General features: G+C 35.0%; 2 protein-coding genes across 5 annotated transcripts in view; one reads left to right on the top strand and one right to left on the bottom strand.

Annotated features, from left to right (window-relative positions):
* The window catches only part of LOC113225613, a 9,518-nt gene extending 517 nt beyond the window's left edge, over positions 1–9,001 (bottom strand). Inside the window, exons 1-8 of one of the 2 annotated variants that reach the window (XM_026457972.1) lie at positions 8,911–9,001; positions 7,871–8,331; positions 6,681–7,710; positions 5,850–6,592; positions 5,513–5,764; positions 5,164–5,408; positions 4,640–4,760; positions 4,239–4,533 (exon numbers count right to left, since the gene is read on the bottom strand). In XM_026457972.1, the coding sequence (XP_026313757.1) occupies positions 4,240–4,533; positions 4,640–4,760; positions 5,164–5,408; positions 5,513–5,764; positions 5,850–6,592; positions 6,681–7,710; positions 7,871–8,299 (3,114 nt within the window). In that variant the 5' untranslated portion in view covers positions 8,300–8,331; positions 8,911–9,001 and the 3' untranslated portion in view covers position 4,239. Of the gene's footprint in view, positions 1–4,238; positions 4,534–4,639; positions 4,761–5,163; positions 5,409–5,512; positions 5,765–5,849; positions 6,593–6,680; positions 7,711–7,870; positions 8,332–8,632; positions 8,824–8,910 lie in introns of those variants that run through there. The other variant, XM_026457978.1, reaches the window with a different exon arrangement.
* A 4,107-nt stretch (positions 9,002–13,108) lies between these two features.
* The window catches only part of LOC113227158 (ER degradation-enhancing alpha-mannosidase-like protein 3), a 22,002-nt gene continuing 15,836 nt past the window's right edge, over positions 13,109–19,274 (top strand). For all 3 annotated transcript variants that reach the window (XM_026460051.1, XM_026460046.1, XM_026460039.1), the window contains exons 1-4: positions 13,109–13,242; positions 13,732–13,878; positions 17,608–17,760; positions 18,436–18,589. In XM_026460051.1, the coding sequence (XP_026315836.1) occupies positions 13,115–13,242; positions 13,732–13,878; positions 17,608–17,760; positions 18,436–18,589 (582 nt within the window). In that variant the 5' untranslated portion in view covers positions 13,109–13,114. The remainder of the gene's footprint in view (positions 13,243–13,731; positions 13,879–17,607; positions 17,761–18,435; positions 18,590–19,274) is intronic.

The raw sequence follows: 19,274 nt of genomic DNA, 5'->3' as shown, positions 1-19,274 counted from the left end.
TTGTATCGATGCAATCGCGCGTTTGTATCGATGCAATCGCGCGTTTGCATCGCTGCTAAAAGTCGCCGTGTGCAACAGCTCTAAGATACGAAATGTTTTTTAGTCCACCGATCGATGACTATGTATTAATTTGCGCTGTAGTGCCGCATCACACAATTATAGTGAGCCCCATCCTTGGAGTTAGCGTTCAATGAAAATATATGAACTCGGTAAACATATCGAATTCCATTTGTAATGTTCAGTTTCAGCAGTCTCGGAATTTGAATCGAAAATATCAGAACTTTTGAAATTACAGGCTGAGTATCATGTTGACATTCAAGTCAGGATTAGTTAAAGTTTATAAAGGCTTCCTACACTTGCGCAAAGTTACATACACAGAGAAATAAATAAATTTACACAGCGTTACAAGATACATGAATGAAATTCTCATATAGGAAAAGGGTCTCCTTTTTTTGCGTCTGCAAATGCACGCTAATTCCTATTCATAAAAAAATCAAATTAAAGACATTAATTTTTCGTCATGTACGATCAGTCTGCACTATAAATAATATGGAGATTATAACCAGCTGAAACTGGCACTTTTTAACCAGGTAGGATCAAAATTCAGCTATGATTAAGAACGGTTGCGGCAACGATGCAGCGATGCAGTAGCGCTAATCGTCTACCTTTACACACGCGCGCGCGATTTTAAGCAGCGATGCAAACGCGCGATCGCTTATAAATCACAAGTGTAGCGATGCAAACACACGTTTCATGAACGGTTCTGTTCATGAAACGCGTGATTGCATCGCGTCCCACTCTTTCGGCCAGTTTTTACCGCCGTTATCAGACACATTAACTAAACTGGTGTAGACTGATAGCTATGATATTCCTATAGATAAATCAATCAAAGTTTTCCCGTTTTATTATATAGATTACTTTTTTTACTTCACAATAGCTTCGCGTGTCTTGAAGAAAGGATCTCAGCAACGTAACCTCAATTCATCAACAGATCGACTGTTTTACCTGTTGTCCGTTATATCGATGCAGTTACAGCAATCGCGAAATTTCACAGAATATTTTGTGGCCATGCGCACGTTTATCTTGTGTATATGGATATTATGCGAAGGAAAATAGCACCCTAGAAATATTTACATAGCTCGGCACTTGTCTCTTTATATATTATGTCAGCGTGATATGCAATATTATAGTGAATTATCCGTATGACGTATAACCAGCATTTACAAAATTTAGTTACCTAAATTAGTTCTAGTTCCACGTATATTGCACACGAAACCAAACACTGTCGTATTTTTCGTTGGATGGAGAAAACACGATTTGAAAATTAAAAAGAAAACTGAATGAAACGAATACATATATATATTCTAGTTATTAAATATATAATTAAGTGTTATGTACAAATAAAAATAACCACATTATTCGCAATACGATCCATTGTTTTTTTTTACTTTTAATTTGCGTTTTCTCAACTCTACAATTTTGAGTTACGAAAACATTTGATTACATGAGCGTGTGTACAATTATCTTCAGACATTAGCGTAAATAAAAAATCTAAACATAGAAACATCGCAAGTCTTATCACTTTGTGATGAAAATGTACCCCTTTTTTATCTTAAAATAAAACACCTTCATTTCGTTGTGCCTGGTAATCTAATGGATTGTATATAAATTTTCGAAAAGACAGAATGTATTCTGTGAAGGCACTGATTATGACGGTCTAATAATATCCTTGAAACTCCATTACAAATTGTGTAGAGCTCGCAGTTGCCTCGGCCAATCAGAGCGTGCGAATTTCGCGATGCACGGTTACCACAAAGGTCTCGTTCCGATCTGCACGTTGGTTCTCAGCATGTATACTAAATCTATGGTTACCACTAACTCCAAATCCTCTATCTAGTCTTATTTAATCTTACGATGGTAGTCTTTTTTTACTTAAGAAGTGGATATTATTGTTGCTGTCTCTATCGATTTGTGTCATGTATCTATTTCGTAATTCCATGTTTATTAAAATATTTTGTTCACAATAGCATCACCTGATTGCGCGAAAAATACTTTGATCGAATTTTGAATTAAATTGACAAAACCGCAAACTTAGATATTTAGTTTCTAGATCGCGTCTACAACATTTCAATAGAGTTTGATGAGTTTGTAAATAATGAGACCAAATTTCATTTTCAGCCTAAGCTCTTAAAACTAATACAATCTTTCCATCGAAAACACGTTGCCAGCAAGGCGACAATTGCAGTACTCAATACGCATTCAAAAATACATCGCTGTTTTTCAAGAATAGTGACCCAATCCAAAAAAGGTCCCTTTTTCATTTATTACTGTGATTTTTCCACAAAATGCTAAATTTTATTGTGATTGAATTCTAAGCTTTTCATTACTTAAAATAATCACATGACAACATCGGGATGGTCAACGATTGGTCAAAATAGGCCAGCAGACGATGTTCATCTTTTTCAAGCCAACTTCCTGATGAATTACATGCTTTTAAATAGGCCACTACTCTAGAAATTATGTTTTATTGTTAAATAAACCTAGATTTGCACAAAATCATTTAATAATCACTGCAATCGCAAAGCAAAACAATTAGAACATAATATTTAGAGACATTAGAAATGCCTAATGTTCGAAGTGGTCACAAGCAGTATTCGCAATAAGAGTTCATTATTTACGCATTGAAATATTTGTCCATTCAACATCAGATAGGACTTGCGACATAACCAACCTTCATTAAGATGAGCAATGCTTTTAACCAAAAGACGACGTTCCAAGGTACTATTCCGAGTGCCACTACACCATGCATTTCGAACGTTGCGACAGAAGGCTTCTAGTCGATTCGCGAAATAGAGAAACAAGTGAATATAGCCTTATTTTACCTCAGTTGGAAATCGAGTTCCACATAACTATATACATATTAAATGCTAGCTAATTTATTTTGTATTACAAACAGTAGAAGCCAGGTAACAGTTGAATAAACTAGATAGTACGCTATTTGCTACTAATGTTAGTTTTTATGGTAACATTAACAGGAAATAGTGTTAGCCACATCAACATTCGCAAAAGTCAGGTTTTGTTCTTACTGTTAAGCAATCGCTATTGCTTTTTTAAGAGAAAATTTTAAACTTTTAAATGGCTCTTTAATCTTTGCTATAGAACGCAAGCAATTATAAAGTAAAAGGCAGGTATTCGAGATATCATTAGTGGAAAGGTGAAGTCATTAGACTAACTGCGCCAGTTTGCAAAAATGAATCTTATGTTTTATTGATTTTTTTTTTGCAATCAATCTATCCAAATTACGTATCGATCTGAGCAATTGTCAGCGCTTCAGTACTAGGACCATTCGCCATTTTAACTTTATTATTTTATAATTTCTCTGCAAAAGTTTCTTTTTTGAAAGTTTTCAACAAGGGCAATAATTCGAAGATATGTGGAGTGGAGGAGACATGCACTGCGCCATCGTAACTATAAGCGTACCATACGCTACAGCTTAATACCCTTTACTTAAAGAAAACTATTTAACAATAGAATGTATATCATAGAGTACAGCACAACAATGCAATCGACTTTGAAAGTATAGTATTGCGAGCGCGCCACTCCACACAAATGATCCTGTTTTGATAACTATATTTTGATATATGATTTGATAATATAAAATTGAAAACGGACTGCTAACACGCAATTTATGACCAAAAACACCCCAACGTTATGGTAATTTTTACAAAACAAGTTTTAAAAACATGTCACCCAGATCCCGCCGGGCCCGGACCCGGTCGACGAAATTTTTCCTGTGTTCGATCTTTCTATACTTAATCATAACAAAGCTAGTGGAGTTATTTCACAAAAAACCTCAAGAAATAAAACAAAATGTTTAAGAAAGACCATGTCCGTATAAAACAATTATGCATTCCCTATTAAAACAATTACTCTACTAATATACTAATATTTGAACTAATATCTATCTAATATTTGAACATCAAACTACGAAATGTATATACAGGCGGAAATGTTTCCAAGCAAAGTATTGTTTCGCAATTACGTCTGCACTCGCATGTACACGATAGAGACAGCAACAGTGTTACTAAACTTCAAACGTGATAGTGCGCCGCGCGGTCGATTAAAATTTCATAAATACATGTTTGCGATTCTCCATCGACACTTCGTACATGCACCTAGAATAAATAGATATCTGTTGATAACATTTTTTGTCCAAAGTTAAAAAAAAAATGCTATACCTTATATATTAGTGGATGCGGCAGATTTTGTCGGCTGAGGTATGATAGTAATCTCATCATTAATTTTGAGGGGCTTGGTCGTAGATTCATTGGCCGGCTTTGATAATGTGCTAGACTTGTTCTTATCCATAACTCGTTTAGCCACCACGCTGTGGGCCGAATAGACGTGGTTCTCAAACTGCTTGTACATTCCAAACGTAGCTGTGCACACAGTGCATTTGTACGAGAGGTGTGCTGGTTTCAAAGTTAAATCGTGATCTCGCGCAACATGGTTAAGTAATTTCCATTGGTACACCTGAAATCAGAAAAAATAATAAAGAGTGTTGTTTATAAGCTTTAAATGGTCAACAAACAATATATAATAACAGACACATAGTTGAATTGATATTGATATTCCTTACCCTGCCACAGACTGGGCACCTGCCAGCATCTTTGCCTTTGTTTGCAGCTTCCTGCATTGAACTGGTAACTAAGCCATGGGAACCCAACAAGTGTCTCTCAAGACCCTGGTCAGTGAAGAACCTGTAAAGTAGATAATATAAAATACGTCAATAAATTTCAATAATAACAATAGACATTTATATCACGTATAAATACAACAAAATCATTAAATAATTACAATATCATTACATACTTAACACATAAAACTTCATATAAAATTTTGCCATTGGACCAAAAAAACAATAATAGACAATAAAATGAACTAGCTGTCATCTACACATCTGACAGTGCAAAAGCACGATAATGCAGTGTTACGTCATCCACTAGAGTGCTCAGTATTCATTTATATTCATTAATCTCGCAAGCGAAACCTGCACGAGACTATACGAGTTCTAATGATGGCATAGGAATTGGCCACCCTATTTTACTAGTTTGTCCGCTCAGAAAAATCAATTGTTCATTCAAATGTAGAAAACCATCTTACCTAAATTGACATTTTTGGCAATTCAATGGTGGTCGATTGTAGATCATTTTGGGATGTATTTTCACTTTATGTATCCATTGCATGTGGTTCCTAAGTTGCTCTAAGTCTTTGATGTACCCATCACAAATTTCGCAAATGACAAACGTGCTCTTTCCAGGAGGGGTGGTCTGCTGAATGGCAGGCGCCGCCTGCCGAGGTAGGGGCGTGATAGAAATAGAAGGCTGAGACTTTGTCTTTCCATTATTCTGTAAATAAAAATAAAATAAAAATCCTTGTCCATTATGTAATATGAATCACACAATTATATTTCTTAGTTAGAAAACTCATGCTTAGATGTAACATAACTTACGGAAACTGGATAGTTATTGGGTAACAGTGTAGAAGATGGAGAATTGTGTCGAATCATGAGGCCACCGCGCATAATAGGTGTGCCATGCACAGGCGCAGCGCGTGGAGTAGCTGCCATCGGAGAGCGGCCACGTGGCCGAAATCCGCCGCTTGCTCCCGGCATCATGTTTGCGATCGATATTGGTCTGTTCATGTTCAATTGACGATTTACTGGACTCTGGTAAGAGTTCACCATATTACGTGCCTTTGATATCTGAAAAAGTAATAACTGAAATAAACATCTAAAGATAACGGAATAATACAATAAGAAAGTAACAAAACGAAGCATTTTCACAAACCTTTGGTATCTTCGCAGGAGGCTCCCACTCCAAGGGTGGTGCCAAGTTTGCTTCTGGTTTAAATTTCTTTGCACATGCAATTTGATGACGAGCAAACTTGCCTTTACCATTTTCTTCAAATGGACAGTTAGGGCACTGGTGATAAGAAGGAGCTCTCTCAAGCCTACCCCTAACTTGATGTTCTTCTTGCATGTGCAATAAAATTTCATGAGGTTGTTTGTGTACAAAGGGTAAACAGAAATTGCATTTGTACAGATTATTTTTCATGTGAGGAGTTTCTAAGTGATGTTGCATAGCTAATGTTGATTCAGATTTAAAAGAACAAAATTCACACTTTGTTTGAGGAAAATGGTAAGGTGCATTATTCTCTTTGCTAAATTCTAAATTTTTGATAAGGGAAGCTATAGAGCTCTGTGTAGCTTTTGTGCTATTGCCTGTCTTTTTCTCTCTGTTTAGCTTACGAGTTTGCTGTTTCAGTAAATCATTTTGTACATATTCTTGGACAAGATTTAAGCCTATAGTTACGAAAAATTTTCCAAGTGAGCAATCAAAATAATTATCTGTTTTTACACCACCAACTTTGTCAGCGGTCAAATCAGTGACTTCTTTTATGTCCTCAATAGAGTCTTCTTTGTCTTTGAGGACAACAGTGTCCTCATCACTAAGGATTTCATCTTCAGAATCACTAGACGATTCACCATCCCAAGAAGCATCGTCGTCGTCATTCCGTCGCCTTTTTCGTTCTGTAAAGAATAGATGATAATTTAAACAAATTGAAACCTATGTATGAAACTACCAAGTGCCTGCTAAATATAATATAAATTATTATACCTTTTCTCTCAGCCTTTTTTTGCTTCTTTTCCAGATTTTCTGTTTCTGCTGTTATAGTGACATCATCTTCAGAAACTTCCTCTCCTCTTTCCCTCCTTTCCTTCTTATCTTTGTCTCGCTTATCTGACTCTTCTTTTTCTCTTTCTTGCTTCTCTTTTTCTGCCTTGGCCTTTTGCTCCTCTAACTGTTTTCCTAAAATATCTACAAATTCTCTAAATGGCTTCACTGAAGGTTTTTCATACACATAAGGTACTATAAATGAAGGTGCTTCAACCACAAACATGTCATCTGTTAGTGAGGGAAGTAGGATAGAGGCTTGCGGAGTTGCAGGACAGTTTTGAGACGATGAATTGGCTTTTACTGGTGTCACAGTGGTGCCACAAGCAACAATACTTTGATACAAACTTTGAGCATTGGCACTTAAATGAACAGGTGCTGCTTTAGGCTGTGATGGTGATGCTTTAGCGTTATTGCTGTCAATAATTACTACTGTAAGTTCTTTATTCTGGTTGCCTTGGTTCAATTTCTTTTTATTTGCAGCCATCTCAACCAATTTTTTTGCATCATTGATAACAATCGATTTTGATTTGGTACCAAGAGGGTCATCCATTTCTATCTCTTCAACATCAGATTCATCATCACCATTAACAAGGTCATTGTACTTCTTACGTTTGATAGCTCTATTACTACGACGTAGTGGAATCTTATTTTCACTAATGCTTGAGTTTGACTTTTCATCAGTCACAACACAATCATCATTGTCACTTAATATTTCCTGTACATCAGGACTACCAGAACTTACAGATTTTCCATTTTGACTTCCATTTCTATCATCGTTTTCAACAATAATAATATTATTATAACTATTATTCCCTTTACTTCCTTCTAAAGATTCATCTACATAATCAGGCTCTGAGTCAGAATTGATACTGACAGTATCCGCCTCCAATACAGATTCGCCCTCTCCTGCTGATAACACCGAGCCTTCCCCATCAGATGACTCCTCTTTAAACTCTTCCCCACCAGAATCCTGAAAATTGCATTTGAAATTAATTATTCGTAGTACTAAATACCTCTGCTAATAATCTTATTTCACTAATTATGATTTATGATTAATAACCATTTGATTATAAATGTAGTCCAAGTGGAATAAAAAATTATTCTTTAAATTAAAAAAAGACCAAACTTACCCCAGTTCTATTAGTGTCAGTCTTATCACAAGTCTGTTTGTTTTGCGCATCTGATTGAGCATCTTTACTTTTAAATTTGTCTTTGTTTTTTGAAGAGCTTTGTGAAGAATTGGAACATGATTCATTGCTATTGTTGCAATGGTTGCTCAATGGATCTTTGCTGTCTTTCTGATCTATGTTACAGCTATCAAATGAATTGTCCCCATAATTCTGTTTACTATCAATTAATTCTCCATTACTCTTTGTTGTAGAACTCCCTGTAGACTCATTCAAAGGATTACTTTTTTCAGAGTTGTTGCTGTTGTCACAATGACTTTTAGTGCTTTCATTAGAATTGTATTCCTCGGAGGCAACTATCTTATTATTTACTGGTGGATTATCAGATGCCACAGTGGATGCTCCCATGGTTCCATTAACTTCTCCATTCATGTTTTCTTATTTACATTACAGCTGATGGAATCCTGTTAAAACAAATGTTAAATTAGGTTATGTTGTCTACTTAAAAACTGAAAAAGAAGAGAAAAAACTTATTGAGCGTCGTATTTTTTTAGTGAATACTGTCCCCTCCTCCCCGCCACTATCCCCCCTGGCAAGGCACAAGCAATCAAAATGGCGGTTCCATAGTACAAGTCGGCGGAGCTACGTGTACATAATGTACCTAGTAATACAACTCTAAGGTCACCACACCAAAATGTTAGACAGCAAATTAAAAATATAAAAACACTAAAAATGGTAGTTTGTTTACGTAAAATTTAAATTTACCGAATAACACAAGTTGTATTCGTTACTTGTTTCGATGTTATTCCACAAATTCACATTTTTATTACCGCCGACAATGGGTTATCTACGTATCATTCTGTTAAATTATTCATTTACAAATCTATCAATAAAAGTCCATTATTTAAAGCGTCGTTTTGATTATTTACACACGATTTAAACGTAAACAATTCATGCCGGGTTCAACTTTCTTAATTCACCTATGCAAAAAAGCTTTCAGTTCCTACATTTATCGACATTGGAAGTATCATAATATACATCACCTAATCCAGACTGCAGCGCCCTGTCGCTGAACCTTTTCTGGTACTCGGTACTACTTGGTTATTTCGATGGTAGATTATTCAGTGAGAATTTTCTATCGTGCAAAGGTACAATTTAGCACTGCGAATTAAATATTACTACAGCTACAAGGATAAACCTAAACACATAATTGTAATATTACGCGTTAATTCAGTTTTTTGATATTTTAAAATATTATACGATTCAACGAAGACCACTTCACCACCGTTCAAATACAATATGGCGGCGATGATGAGTCACGTGACTTTGTCAGAAGGATGAAGGAAAAGCAGCAAGCGTACTTAGGGACGCAGACTCGATTCAAAAGTATCGATACTGTACTCATGAATAACATAGTATCGTACTCGTAAACGTATCACAACAAAAGTATATCGATAGAGGTAGCGACCTCTAGGTAAAAAGACAGCAAAGTAAAAATATAAAAACACTAAAAATGGTAATGTTTGTTTACGTAAAATTTTAATTTACCGAATATCACAAGATCTATTCGTTACTGGTTTTGATGTTATTCCACAAATTCATATTTTATTTACCGCCGACAATACGTTACCTACATACCACTCTGTTAAATTATTCATTTACAAATCCATCAATAAAAGCCATTGTATAAAGCGTCGTTTTGATTATTTACACACTTGTTAATTTAAACGTAAACAATTCATGCCGGGTTCAACTTTTTTAATTTTCCTGTACAAAAAAGCATTCAGTTCCTGTATTTATCGACATTTGAAGTATTGTAATATACGTCACCTAATCCAGACTGTCGCTGAACCTTTTCTGATGCTCGTCCGCTACTTCGTTATTGCGATGGTAGAATACTCAGTGAGAATTTTCCGTCGCGCAAAGGTACAATTCAGCACTGCATGTTAAATAATTACTGCAGCTAGAAGGATAAACGAAACACATAATTGTAATATTACGAGTAAATATCGAGTTCTTAGGTTTTCGCGATTGTTACACATAGGAAATGGTCAACCGTGACCATGGTACCTATAAAGGGCCCGAAACGTCAGTTTGTTTGAAAAAACAAATATACACGATTTAAATCCGGAAAAATAGTTTCATTTCCTATTACGAGTAAATTCAGCATTCCCAAATTTTAAATTATCATTATGCGATTCAACGAAGAGCACTTCACCTTCGTTTAAATACAATATGGCGGCGATGACGAGCCACATTAATTTGTTTCCTGACTAACCTTCATTCTCCTGGATCAAGGAAAAGCAGGCAAGATAAAGTATACTTAGGGACACAGTATCGAATCAAAAGTAGGTATCGATAGTTTTGTTTTTTGCAGATTTTCCCTACGTAAAGACAGAATGAAACACATGAACAATATGTTTTTTAATAGATTTATGATTTTTTATTGAAACAAATAATAAAAGACTATGATTAATTAAATCAATCATTATTTCACATAACTTATGTTAGTTCCTCCGCCCCTGTACAATAACTTTAAAACAAAAATCGATTTGGTGACAGTCTGTTTCTCGTTTTTGATATTGTATTGCCTGCTTTTGAGAACAAACGTTCTGAAGCAACAAACAAAGCCGGAATTGCGAGGTACTCTAAAATGTTTTTATTGTTGTGTTTTGTAACTGTTTTTCTTCATTCTCATTTCTATAAAGAGACTAATGGTGGCATACACTATAGAGCCAAGTCATTTGTACTTGTCAAAAAGTATTAATACCTGAAAAGTATCGAGTGCAAAAATATCGGTATCGGAAGTAAATACTCGATATCAAAAAGTGTCGATACTTTCCGTATCCCAAAGCGTACTATTCAGTGATAACATGTTGGCCAATATGGTCGCTGCTTTGTTTTTGATATAGCGAACATGTCAGCCAACCTTAGACTATTTTTTTTCCGTACTGTAAGCAGCCAACTCATTTCAAATTGGTCTATACTTGCCAACTTGGGTATTTGCCTTAGAGGATGGAAAAAAAATCATTTCCATAGTCTAAGGTTTTTGCCTCCTGGAACTCTACTCAATACTCAAGTCAGGACTTGAGTATGATTTAAAGCATTAGAAATCATACTCAAGTCGTTGCCATTGGGGTCGTATTTCCAGTGCTTGTAATTATACTTAAATCCTGACTTGAGCATTGAGTAGAGTTCTGGAATACGACCCTTAGACTTTTTATTACATCACTATGAAAAACAAAACAAAAATACTGGATGAAATCCTGGCTAACATCATATAACAAGTTTAATATTTCTAACATATTCGCTAATTAATGAAGCCCTTGTAATAACGATGTCCACGTATTTTTATTAGTAAATTATTGAAACAATTAGACGTAATTGAATTTTCAAAATCAACTTTATGTGAAATAAATTTAAAACATTACCTTCGTATTCGTATTAACTTCGTAAACTAAAGCAGTTTATGCATAAAAAAGAAAAATGTAAATATTAAAAAATCTTTGAACTTACAACGTAAAGTTAGAAAGTTTACAAGCTTATATAAAGCATAGAGCATATAGCACAGGAGACGGTATGCATTATTTCTCAAACAAAACTGTCTGCCGATTTTTGCGGGGCGGGAAGGTACTACTATACGTACAACCAAACAGGTGCACTCAAATGCAATAACGAGATTTGTGTCTTTCTGTAGTCTCATACAAACAAAATCCGACAACACTCGCTTACTTTTACAAATATATAGTTAAAACAGCATCCATAGCATGTCCGCACACAGAATACGCCTTTATAAAGAAATCGATTCCAATGGATTTGCTAGTGCCGCGACGTTGCTAACTTTCAATGTCGATGAATATAATGTATAATAAAATATTGAAAAAGTAATTAACAATTCAAATTAGGTTCACCTACACTCAGCAGTTGGACGTATAATAATGGGCCAATGATACATCAAATTAAACAAGTTCGGCTATTTATTTCATAAGCGTAACTACTGTTGGGTAATTTTCCGAAATATTTCAAATAGTGGACATTTTTCCGGAAAAAGTCACGAAAAATTGGAAAAATATAATTTGAAGTTTTCGAAAGTTTGTTCATATTAAACGGCCCATTCACTACCTGCGTGGCAGTCCGCCGCGCAGGCAGGAGACTGTTCACACACTATCCTGTGTATGGTCCACGTAAGAAATCTCGCAGGACGCATTGCAGGATTGCAAGATGGCTTGCACGCTGCGACTGCTTTCATAATCCTGCATTACGCGGCGGACGGTAAGGCAGACTGCAATGCAGTATAACGAAAGCCTCCTTTTATGTTCTGCGTTTAGTTAAATATCTTTTGAAGTTTTGAATCGTGAATTGTAAAATAAAATTTTTAGCATGTAGCAAGTTATAGAAAAATTATTGAGCATCAGCGAAAAAAACCTTTCCTGCGCCATCGTTTTCTTTCAGTAATTTCAAGTTTTGACAGGTGTCAACGTCAAAGGTGGAAAAATGAAGTACGGGGAAAAATGTCCGGAAAAATATCATTTTTCAAAATAAAAATTTTCCCATGCCCCAACACTACTCCATCGTCAAAAAAGACAGACTGTTACCTAATCATAACTCCTTCCTATCAAGACAGTTTCTATAAAATATTGTTATATCCATTCCTGATTTTTCCTATTCTATTGTAAATTTTTTGTTATTTTGTATTAAATTTTATTGACGTTGGCACAAAGCAGTTTACTGCCACCAAAAAAACAAGCAACATGACACAATCAGTTACTCATTATTTTCCCATTGGTTTGCATGAGCGTGTATTTAAATTGTATTGTACATTTAATGGCACAGTCTGTCGATGTTTTTTGTTGTTTAAAAATCAGTACTAAGTATGACATTACTTTCTTAGATTAGAGCTATAGAGTCATTTTAGAAATTTTGTTGTTTGAGCAAAGGTTAAACCCAAATTTTTTATTTTTTTCTTACAACATAGACACTACTGTTCGACTGCTCAGCGTGACGCGTGTGAAATTCGTATGAGATTTTGAACGCACCTGGAAACTGTGAAGTCTCATGAAGTCTGACGAACACGAAGAGATGGCTGTACTTTTGTAGTGAAATAATTTTATTTTGCAATGTGTTACAAATCTATTCTTAAATATCATTTTAAATTTTAATATATTTTTCTTATTTTTATTTTTTCATTCTGAGATTGTTACCTATTTCTTTTTTTTAAGTGTACTAGTCATATAAAAATATAGTGATATGGTGATAATGGCATATCAAGTGTTGTTAGTTTTTATTTTAGCAATAATTTGTGTAAGGACTGAGGAAGAGGCTTCGTCGTCGTCGTCTGCTTTACGGATGTCGAAGTTGGAAAGAATAGAACTAAGGTAAGGAAATGCAATTAGAATTTCGCTAATAGACTTAGCAACAGAAAACAATGTCTATCTAGTTTTCTGTTTCATGTTAGATAACATGAAACAGAAAACGTTTATTACAGTGTAGGTAACATTTATCAAGGCTGAGAAACAAATATGCCTAGAAGTTATGTTTAATTATTAATTATATGTGACCTATGGCTTTATTTTGACTATATATATATTTAAATATTTTGTTACCTTGATTTTTTGAATAAACTTGTAAGACATTCTGAAAATAAACATTATGGGTATCACATGTATAGGAAAATACATATTTTTAATAGCACTCTGATTACCCATATTCAGGCCTAAAACAAAGTGTAATTACGGCTTTCTAACAATGTATGATTCAAGGTAACTTTAATAATTTGCTTGTTAACATACTTGAGATGATTCGAAAAACAAAATTTTATCAATAATCATTATTATCTGATTCATAAGACTTTTAATTCTATGCAGGGAAGAAGCCAGGCGCATGTTCTACCACGCTTACAATGCATACATGGACAACGCATACCCTGCTGATGAACTTATGCCACTCAGTTGCCAGGGAAGGTGGAAAGGTGTTACACCAAGCAGGGGTGATATGGATGATGCGCTGGGCAAGTAAGTAACCTGTTAATTTGTAAATTAATTGTAATGTTGTAAATTAATTGTGTTAAAATGCAGATATAAGACTTATTTATATTTATGGATTAATAAGTGACCTCTTAACTAGATGACTGGGCCTGGTTGATGACATGTATGTGAGAAAACAAATATACGCGATTTAAATCTGGTAAAAATAGTTTCATTTCCTAAGTGTAACAATCGCTAAAACCTAAGAACTTGAGACATGTATGTGAATTAAGAACTTTATACATCACTTTCACACGGAACTTTTATGTATAAACTATGTACAAACAGTAAATTTGCTATTTTAGGAACATTTAGCTGTGTTAAAGAGTAATGTAAGATAACAAAACCAATTGACTCCTTAAGGCGAAAATTTAACTGTAAACCTCTTTAGTGAAATGTTTAAAATAGCTAGAACAAATTTTTTGTCAACTCAAAATCTTCACCTTATTGGGCAGGGGCCATATTTGCACACAAGAAGCATGCATTGTATTTAGTCAGACTGTGTTTAATCATATAAAAGATGTTTTCCCTGAGAGATAGTTTTATTGTAAATTGGGAACATTGAATACAAAAAGCTGCAGCCTTTGTGTTAATTGTTTAGACTCTAGATGAACGACATTGATACTAGAGGTAGGTACAGCATGATATGGATATTGGTAAGCACAAAAATGGTTTAAGGAAAAAGTTAGTTTAAAGGTTTAAACTAACTCTTACTACATATCAGTGTCAGAGTATTCTTCAAATGGGTCTACCAGTAGACCCAAAGACCCACAAACTGGTAGCTAGCTACCTCGCTTTTGCTTAGCCAAAAAAAGGGACAACTACTAATATTATGGCTAATGCTATGTAAACTTAAGTCTTTAGTGTATACTAGTCCCTTGCATTTGAAAGTTTGTATTTCTTTGAGTTTAACACTTAAAATTATGGTATGATTTATTTCAACAAAATGCATGAAATTTGTTTGTCTTGTATTTTACCTTTATTGACTTGCATTCGACTAGAGACTATTCTATACTCTATTCTGTTATATTGATTAATCTATACTAAACCTAAAGTCTGAATATTTGCAAACATTGGCTAACATGTCGATTAATATGTTTATAGAGTGGTTTTTAACGTAGATAATATGTTATCGCATACATAAAAAATTTGTTCAGGCTTGCTAATTTGAAGTTTTGTCTTGTGTTTGTTACGTATGGGAGAAAATGTGTGAATTGTAATTTTAGGGTCTTTACATTTTACAAGTACTTGAGGGTTCATTAGGTTTAACACTTCTTCTAAATTGTAAATATACGCATTCCGGTACTTTTAACGGTACACTAGTAAAATCCCTAAAATAATGTGGTCATTTTTCAGATGTCTATATGTTTTACTTTTTATTTTAGATCTAATTTGTAAGTTAAAAAATTGTGTACTATCATTTTTTTTCAATTATTTCTATTAATTTACTACTCACAGGTTTGTTGAGTTTTTCGGGGTTGATTTTGCATTCTGACCAGATTATATCCAGAAAAAATAATAATTTGTTTTCAATATGTAACAATCGCTAACATCTAAGAACTCGATAGATGTGAATATATTTTTTTGGTTCCGCCAAATGTGCACGGGCACAATATGTGTGTGTATAAAATACGTGTAATAAAAAAAAAATAAAAAAATAACGCACACACTCAAAATAGGACTAGAACATCCTCAACCTAAATTATTTTCATAAAAACAACTTATTTTCTTGTCCTTGACTAATAGAAACAAACAAATGCTTTGCTTTGCGAGTGATACGTCGTTGGTAACTTAATAAAGTACACTTAATGTCTTGCATCATGCATATCATGTCTTCGATGCTCCGAATACCGCTCGGTACAGAGCGTTTTTTGCTGTTTGTATGTACTGTATTCGTGCGCCCAGGGAAAACTCGTCGCCGAGATAGCAAATATTTTTCAAAATACGTATTGCGCTCGGGAGCCGGCGCTTCACAATTCTTTTGACAAATATACAGTATGCGACTTGTAAGTTTAGCGTATGACTATACTTAAATGTTATCAACATAAAGATATTTAATCGAAGAAGACGCAGTAGAGCTCCTTGTGAAAGAGTTCGTATATGGAAGTACTGTCACCTTAGGTAGGTACCTATTTCTGTCGCCAAGCTGTAAACTGAGCACTACGGTTTTGACGGGTAAAGGTGTTGGTGAAATTACAGGCACATGATTATTATTTTACATTCATTTACATTTCCATTACATGGCAACGGGGACAGTGGCATGCGCCCCTCAGATCTTTGCTGTTTATAGCTCTGAGTAGCACTGCAACTGCTATGGACAGGCGTGTCGATTACCACCAGGCGCACAACATTTTCGTTCCGTCACTTTTATAAAAAAAAATCGAACGGATTTTGAGATCCAAGTGAATTCCAAATCTATTATGCCCTGCACAGTATTATAATTATGTTTCTAGATAAATCTGTGAACTGGCTACTTTGTTTTACAACCTACTTAGTTTTGCTCAATGTTCCTCGACAACATGTCAATTACCCAAACAATGTTTCTGTTATCAATTATTTTCGCCTTGCCATTCAGTTTATAAACGCAAGGCGTAGGTAAAATTGCGATAAAAATAATTATTTTGCAAGGTTACTTAGAATAAAAAACTTAGTAATATTTTTTATTAAAATTGTACTTTACTAGTTAACTGAGGTTGTTAAAAAATTATCGACACAATATGCAAAGAACCTAGAAAATCATTCCATTCATTGTTCGCATTGACTTACAAATTGTTCGTTAACTTTAGTAATAACTAATAACAGAATAGACTTATTGTAAACTCGGACATAATAATAAAATCTAGTACTTTGCAATGTCATTGTTTTATAATTTCTTTCCCAATATAGATAAAACTTAATGTGTACCTATAATGAAATTAATATGTGTCGTCATGCGAAGCGTAATCTGTGATTACAGTCATACTATACCATTGCTCTTGTTTATGAGAAAACCTAATGCTGTAATACGAAATTTAAAAAAATAAATTAAAGTTTGAAATTGAAGGTTTGTTTTTAACAATTTAAAAAGTATTTTACTAACTTACGTGTGTTGCATATTTGTCATAATATTCTATCATTACTTACTATGTAAATGCGTCGTAACGGATTCGCGACGAAGTAAATCGATTGTTGCGTTAGTGTAGTAGAAAATGAACTACTGATTACTAACCACGGGCAATCAGTAGTTATTTTTTACCTACTGAACAGTTGGACTATATCACGATACATTGCAGAGTTACTCCTACTTGCATGTACCGCTATACATGGATTCATCCATTGACCTACCAAAAAATGAGTACATCACACAACTGGATGATCTTAGATATTTATATAGTCAAAGCTCAGAGCAAGGCAGAAGCCGTCACATACGATCAGAATATCAGCTGCTTAAAAAGCACCTTTATTCATTTCTGAATGATAAACGTCAACCTATTGTTCGTCCCACTGCTGAACACGGCAAAGGACAGGCTTTAGGCCATAATCGCGGGGTAAATGTGAATGTGTGGGGTGTGTGTTCACTCGAGATTCCAAGGGATGTGAAGCTCCTTCGTCATGTAGGCTTTAGGTATCACGATGTGTTCCTTCACTGTTAGCTTCACGCTACCAAAGCTCATTCTGAATTTTACGAACAATAGTATTTCGATGGAAATGCAACTTTAATGTAAGCATTTGTTTCAGTTTTTCTTTAACACTGGTGGATAGTTTGGATACACTGGCGGTTATGGGCGACTTCTCGGAGTTCAGTCGAGCGTTGAAACTCGTCATTAAAGACGTCACTTTTGATAACGACATCGTTGTTTCCGTTTTCGAAACTAATATCCGGATGCTTGGGTAAGTTCGTCCAGGGTAGTACACTGCCATCCTTATCATAAGTAACGTAATCGCATTTTTAACGTAATTGAGTTATTGACATGTCTGGGATCAGCGAAACAAGACCTGCAACCCCATCTCATCGGTTTTTTATTATCTAAATTAGTTTCAGTTTTATTGTTAAGTGAAATCAAAGTAATTGACTTTTTTTAGGTGACCATGAAGCTTTAAGTGCCAATATATCGAAAGTTCCGAAATGCGAATGTGTTAGTTATGACAAGCAGGGCAGTACTGCCACCTTACCTATTTCTGCCGGCAAGCAATAATGTCAGCATTACTGTGTTCCGGTTTTGAAGGGTGCTGGTGAAATTACAGTAATTTAAGTTGACAAGTCCCATGACTTGTCGACTTATGTCTCAGGGTGACGGGCGCACTGGCAGTGCCCCTTGATTTTTGCCGTTTAAAGCTCTGAGTGGTACTGGAATGGTTATAGACAGGCGTGTAGCTTACCATCAGGCGCACGACTTGTTCGTCCTGGCACTTGATATTATGGATTAAAAAAATTTTTTTTATCTAGTATTTTATTATTTTATTGCTGACTCTGTTGCTTAACGCCGCGGTATGTGTAAAGTTGCGTGTTGCGTGTGTAAAGTGGTCATTATTTGTTTTTTATATATTATATTTTATCTGTCACAGAGGTCTCCTGTCTGCCCATGTACTGGCGATGGCGTTGAAACCTGATGTCCCTGTCCTGTGGTGGTACAACGGCGAACTCCTAACAATGGCCGAAGATTTGGGCAGAAGACTGCTTCCGGCGTTTAATACCTCCACAGGGATACCTCATGGAAGGGTACGTTTCCAGTCCTGATTCTTTATGTATAATACAACAAGTTATATAACCATTAGCCCATTAGGAGACAAACATTAGGAATCGAAATGTACCTAGCCTGTTTTTAAGGAAAATTAATTACTTATTTATAAAATTACAACGTTATTTTCCTGCCTGCGAATGAATTATTGCAACAGTGAACGATGCGTATTGTTTCAATATTTTTAAATGTATTTTATTCATATATACGACTTGCACTACATTTATTAATTACTAGCCGGTGCCTGCGACTTCGCCTGTGTAGAATAAGTACTTCGAGTAGCCTATTGTACTATACTAACTTTCATAGTTTTATTGGTTCTCCATACAAACTTTCATCTCCTATTTCCCACTTTCATCCCACACCCTTGAACATTTATTTTCGGCACAAAAAGGAGCCCATGCCCTTCACCTACGTCCCATCTATGTCTATACCAAAACTCATTAAAACTTGTTCAGCGGTTTAGGTGGGAAAGAGTGTGAAACAGACAGACATAGAGAGAGTTACTTTCGCATTTATAGTAAAGGGTCTCCCCATAAGAGGTTTCATTCATAGGCAAAAGAGCGATGGTATCGTTACTCGTTTGGCACGTAGGGCGCTTGTTGAAAATAAACGTCGTCCATATTAATATTAGGGGTTAAAGTATGAAATTGCCGTTTTATTGCA

This window comes from Hyposmocoma kahamanoa, unplaced genomic scaffold (assembly GCF_003589595.1).
Source record: "Hyposmocoma kahamanoa isolate Upper Pololo Valley unplaced genomic scaffold, ASM358959v1 100021, whole genome shotgun sequence".
NCBI classification, from domain to species: Eukaryota; Metazoa; Arthropoda; class Insecta; order Lepidoptera; family Cosmopterigidae; genus Hyposmocoma; species Hyposmocoma kahamanoa.
The sequence above is the reverse complement of the archived record's forward strand: the minus strand, read 5'-3'. Positions and strand labels throughout refer to the sequence as shown.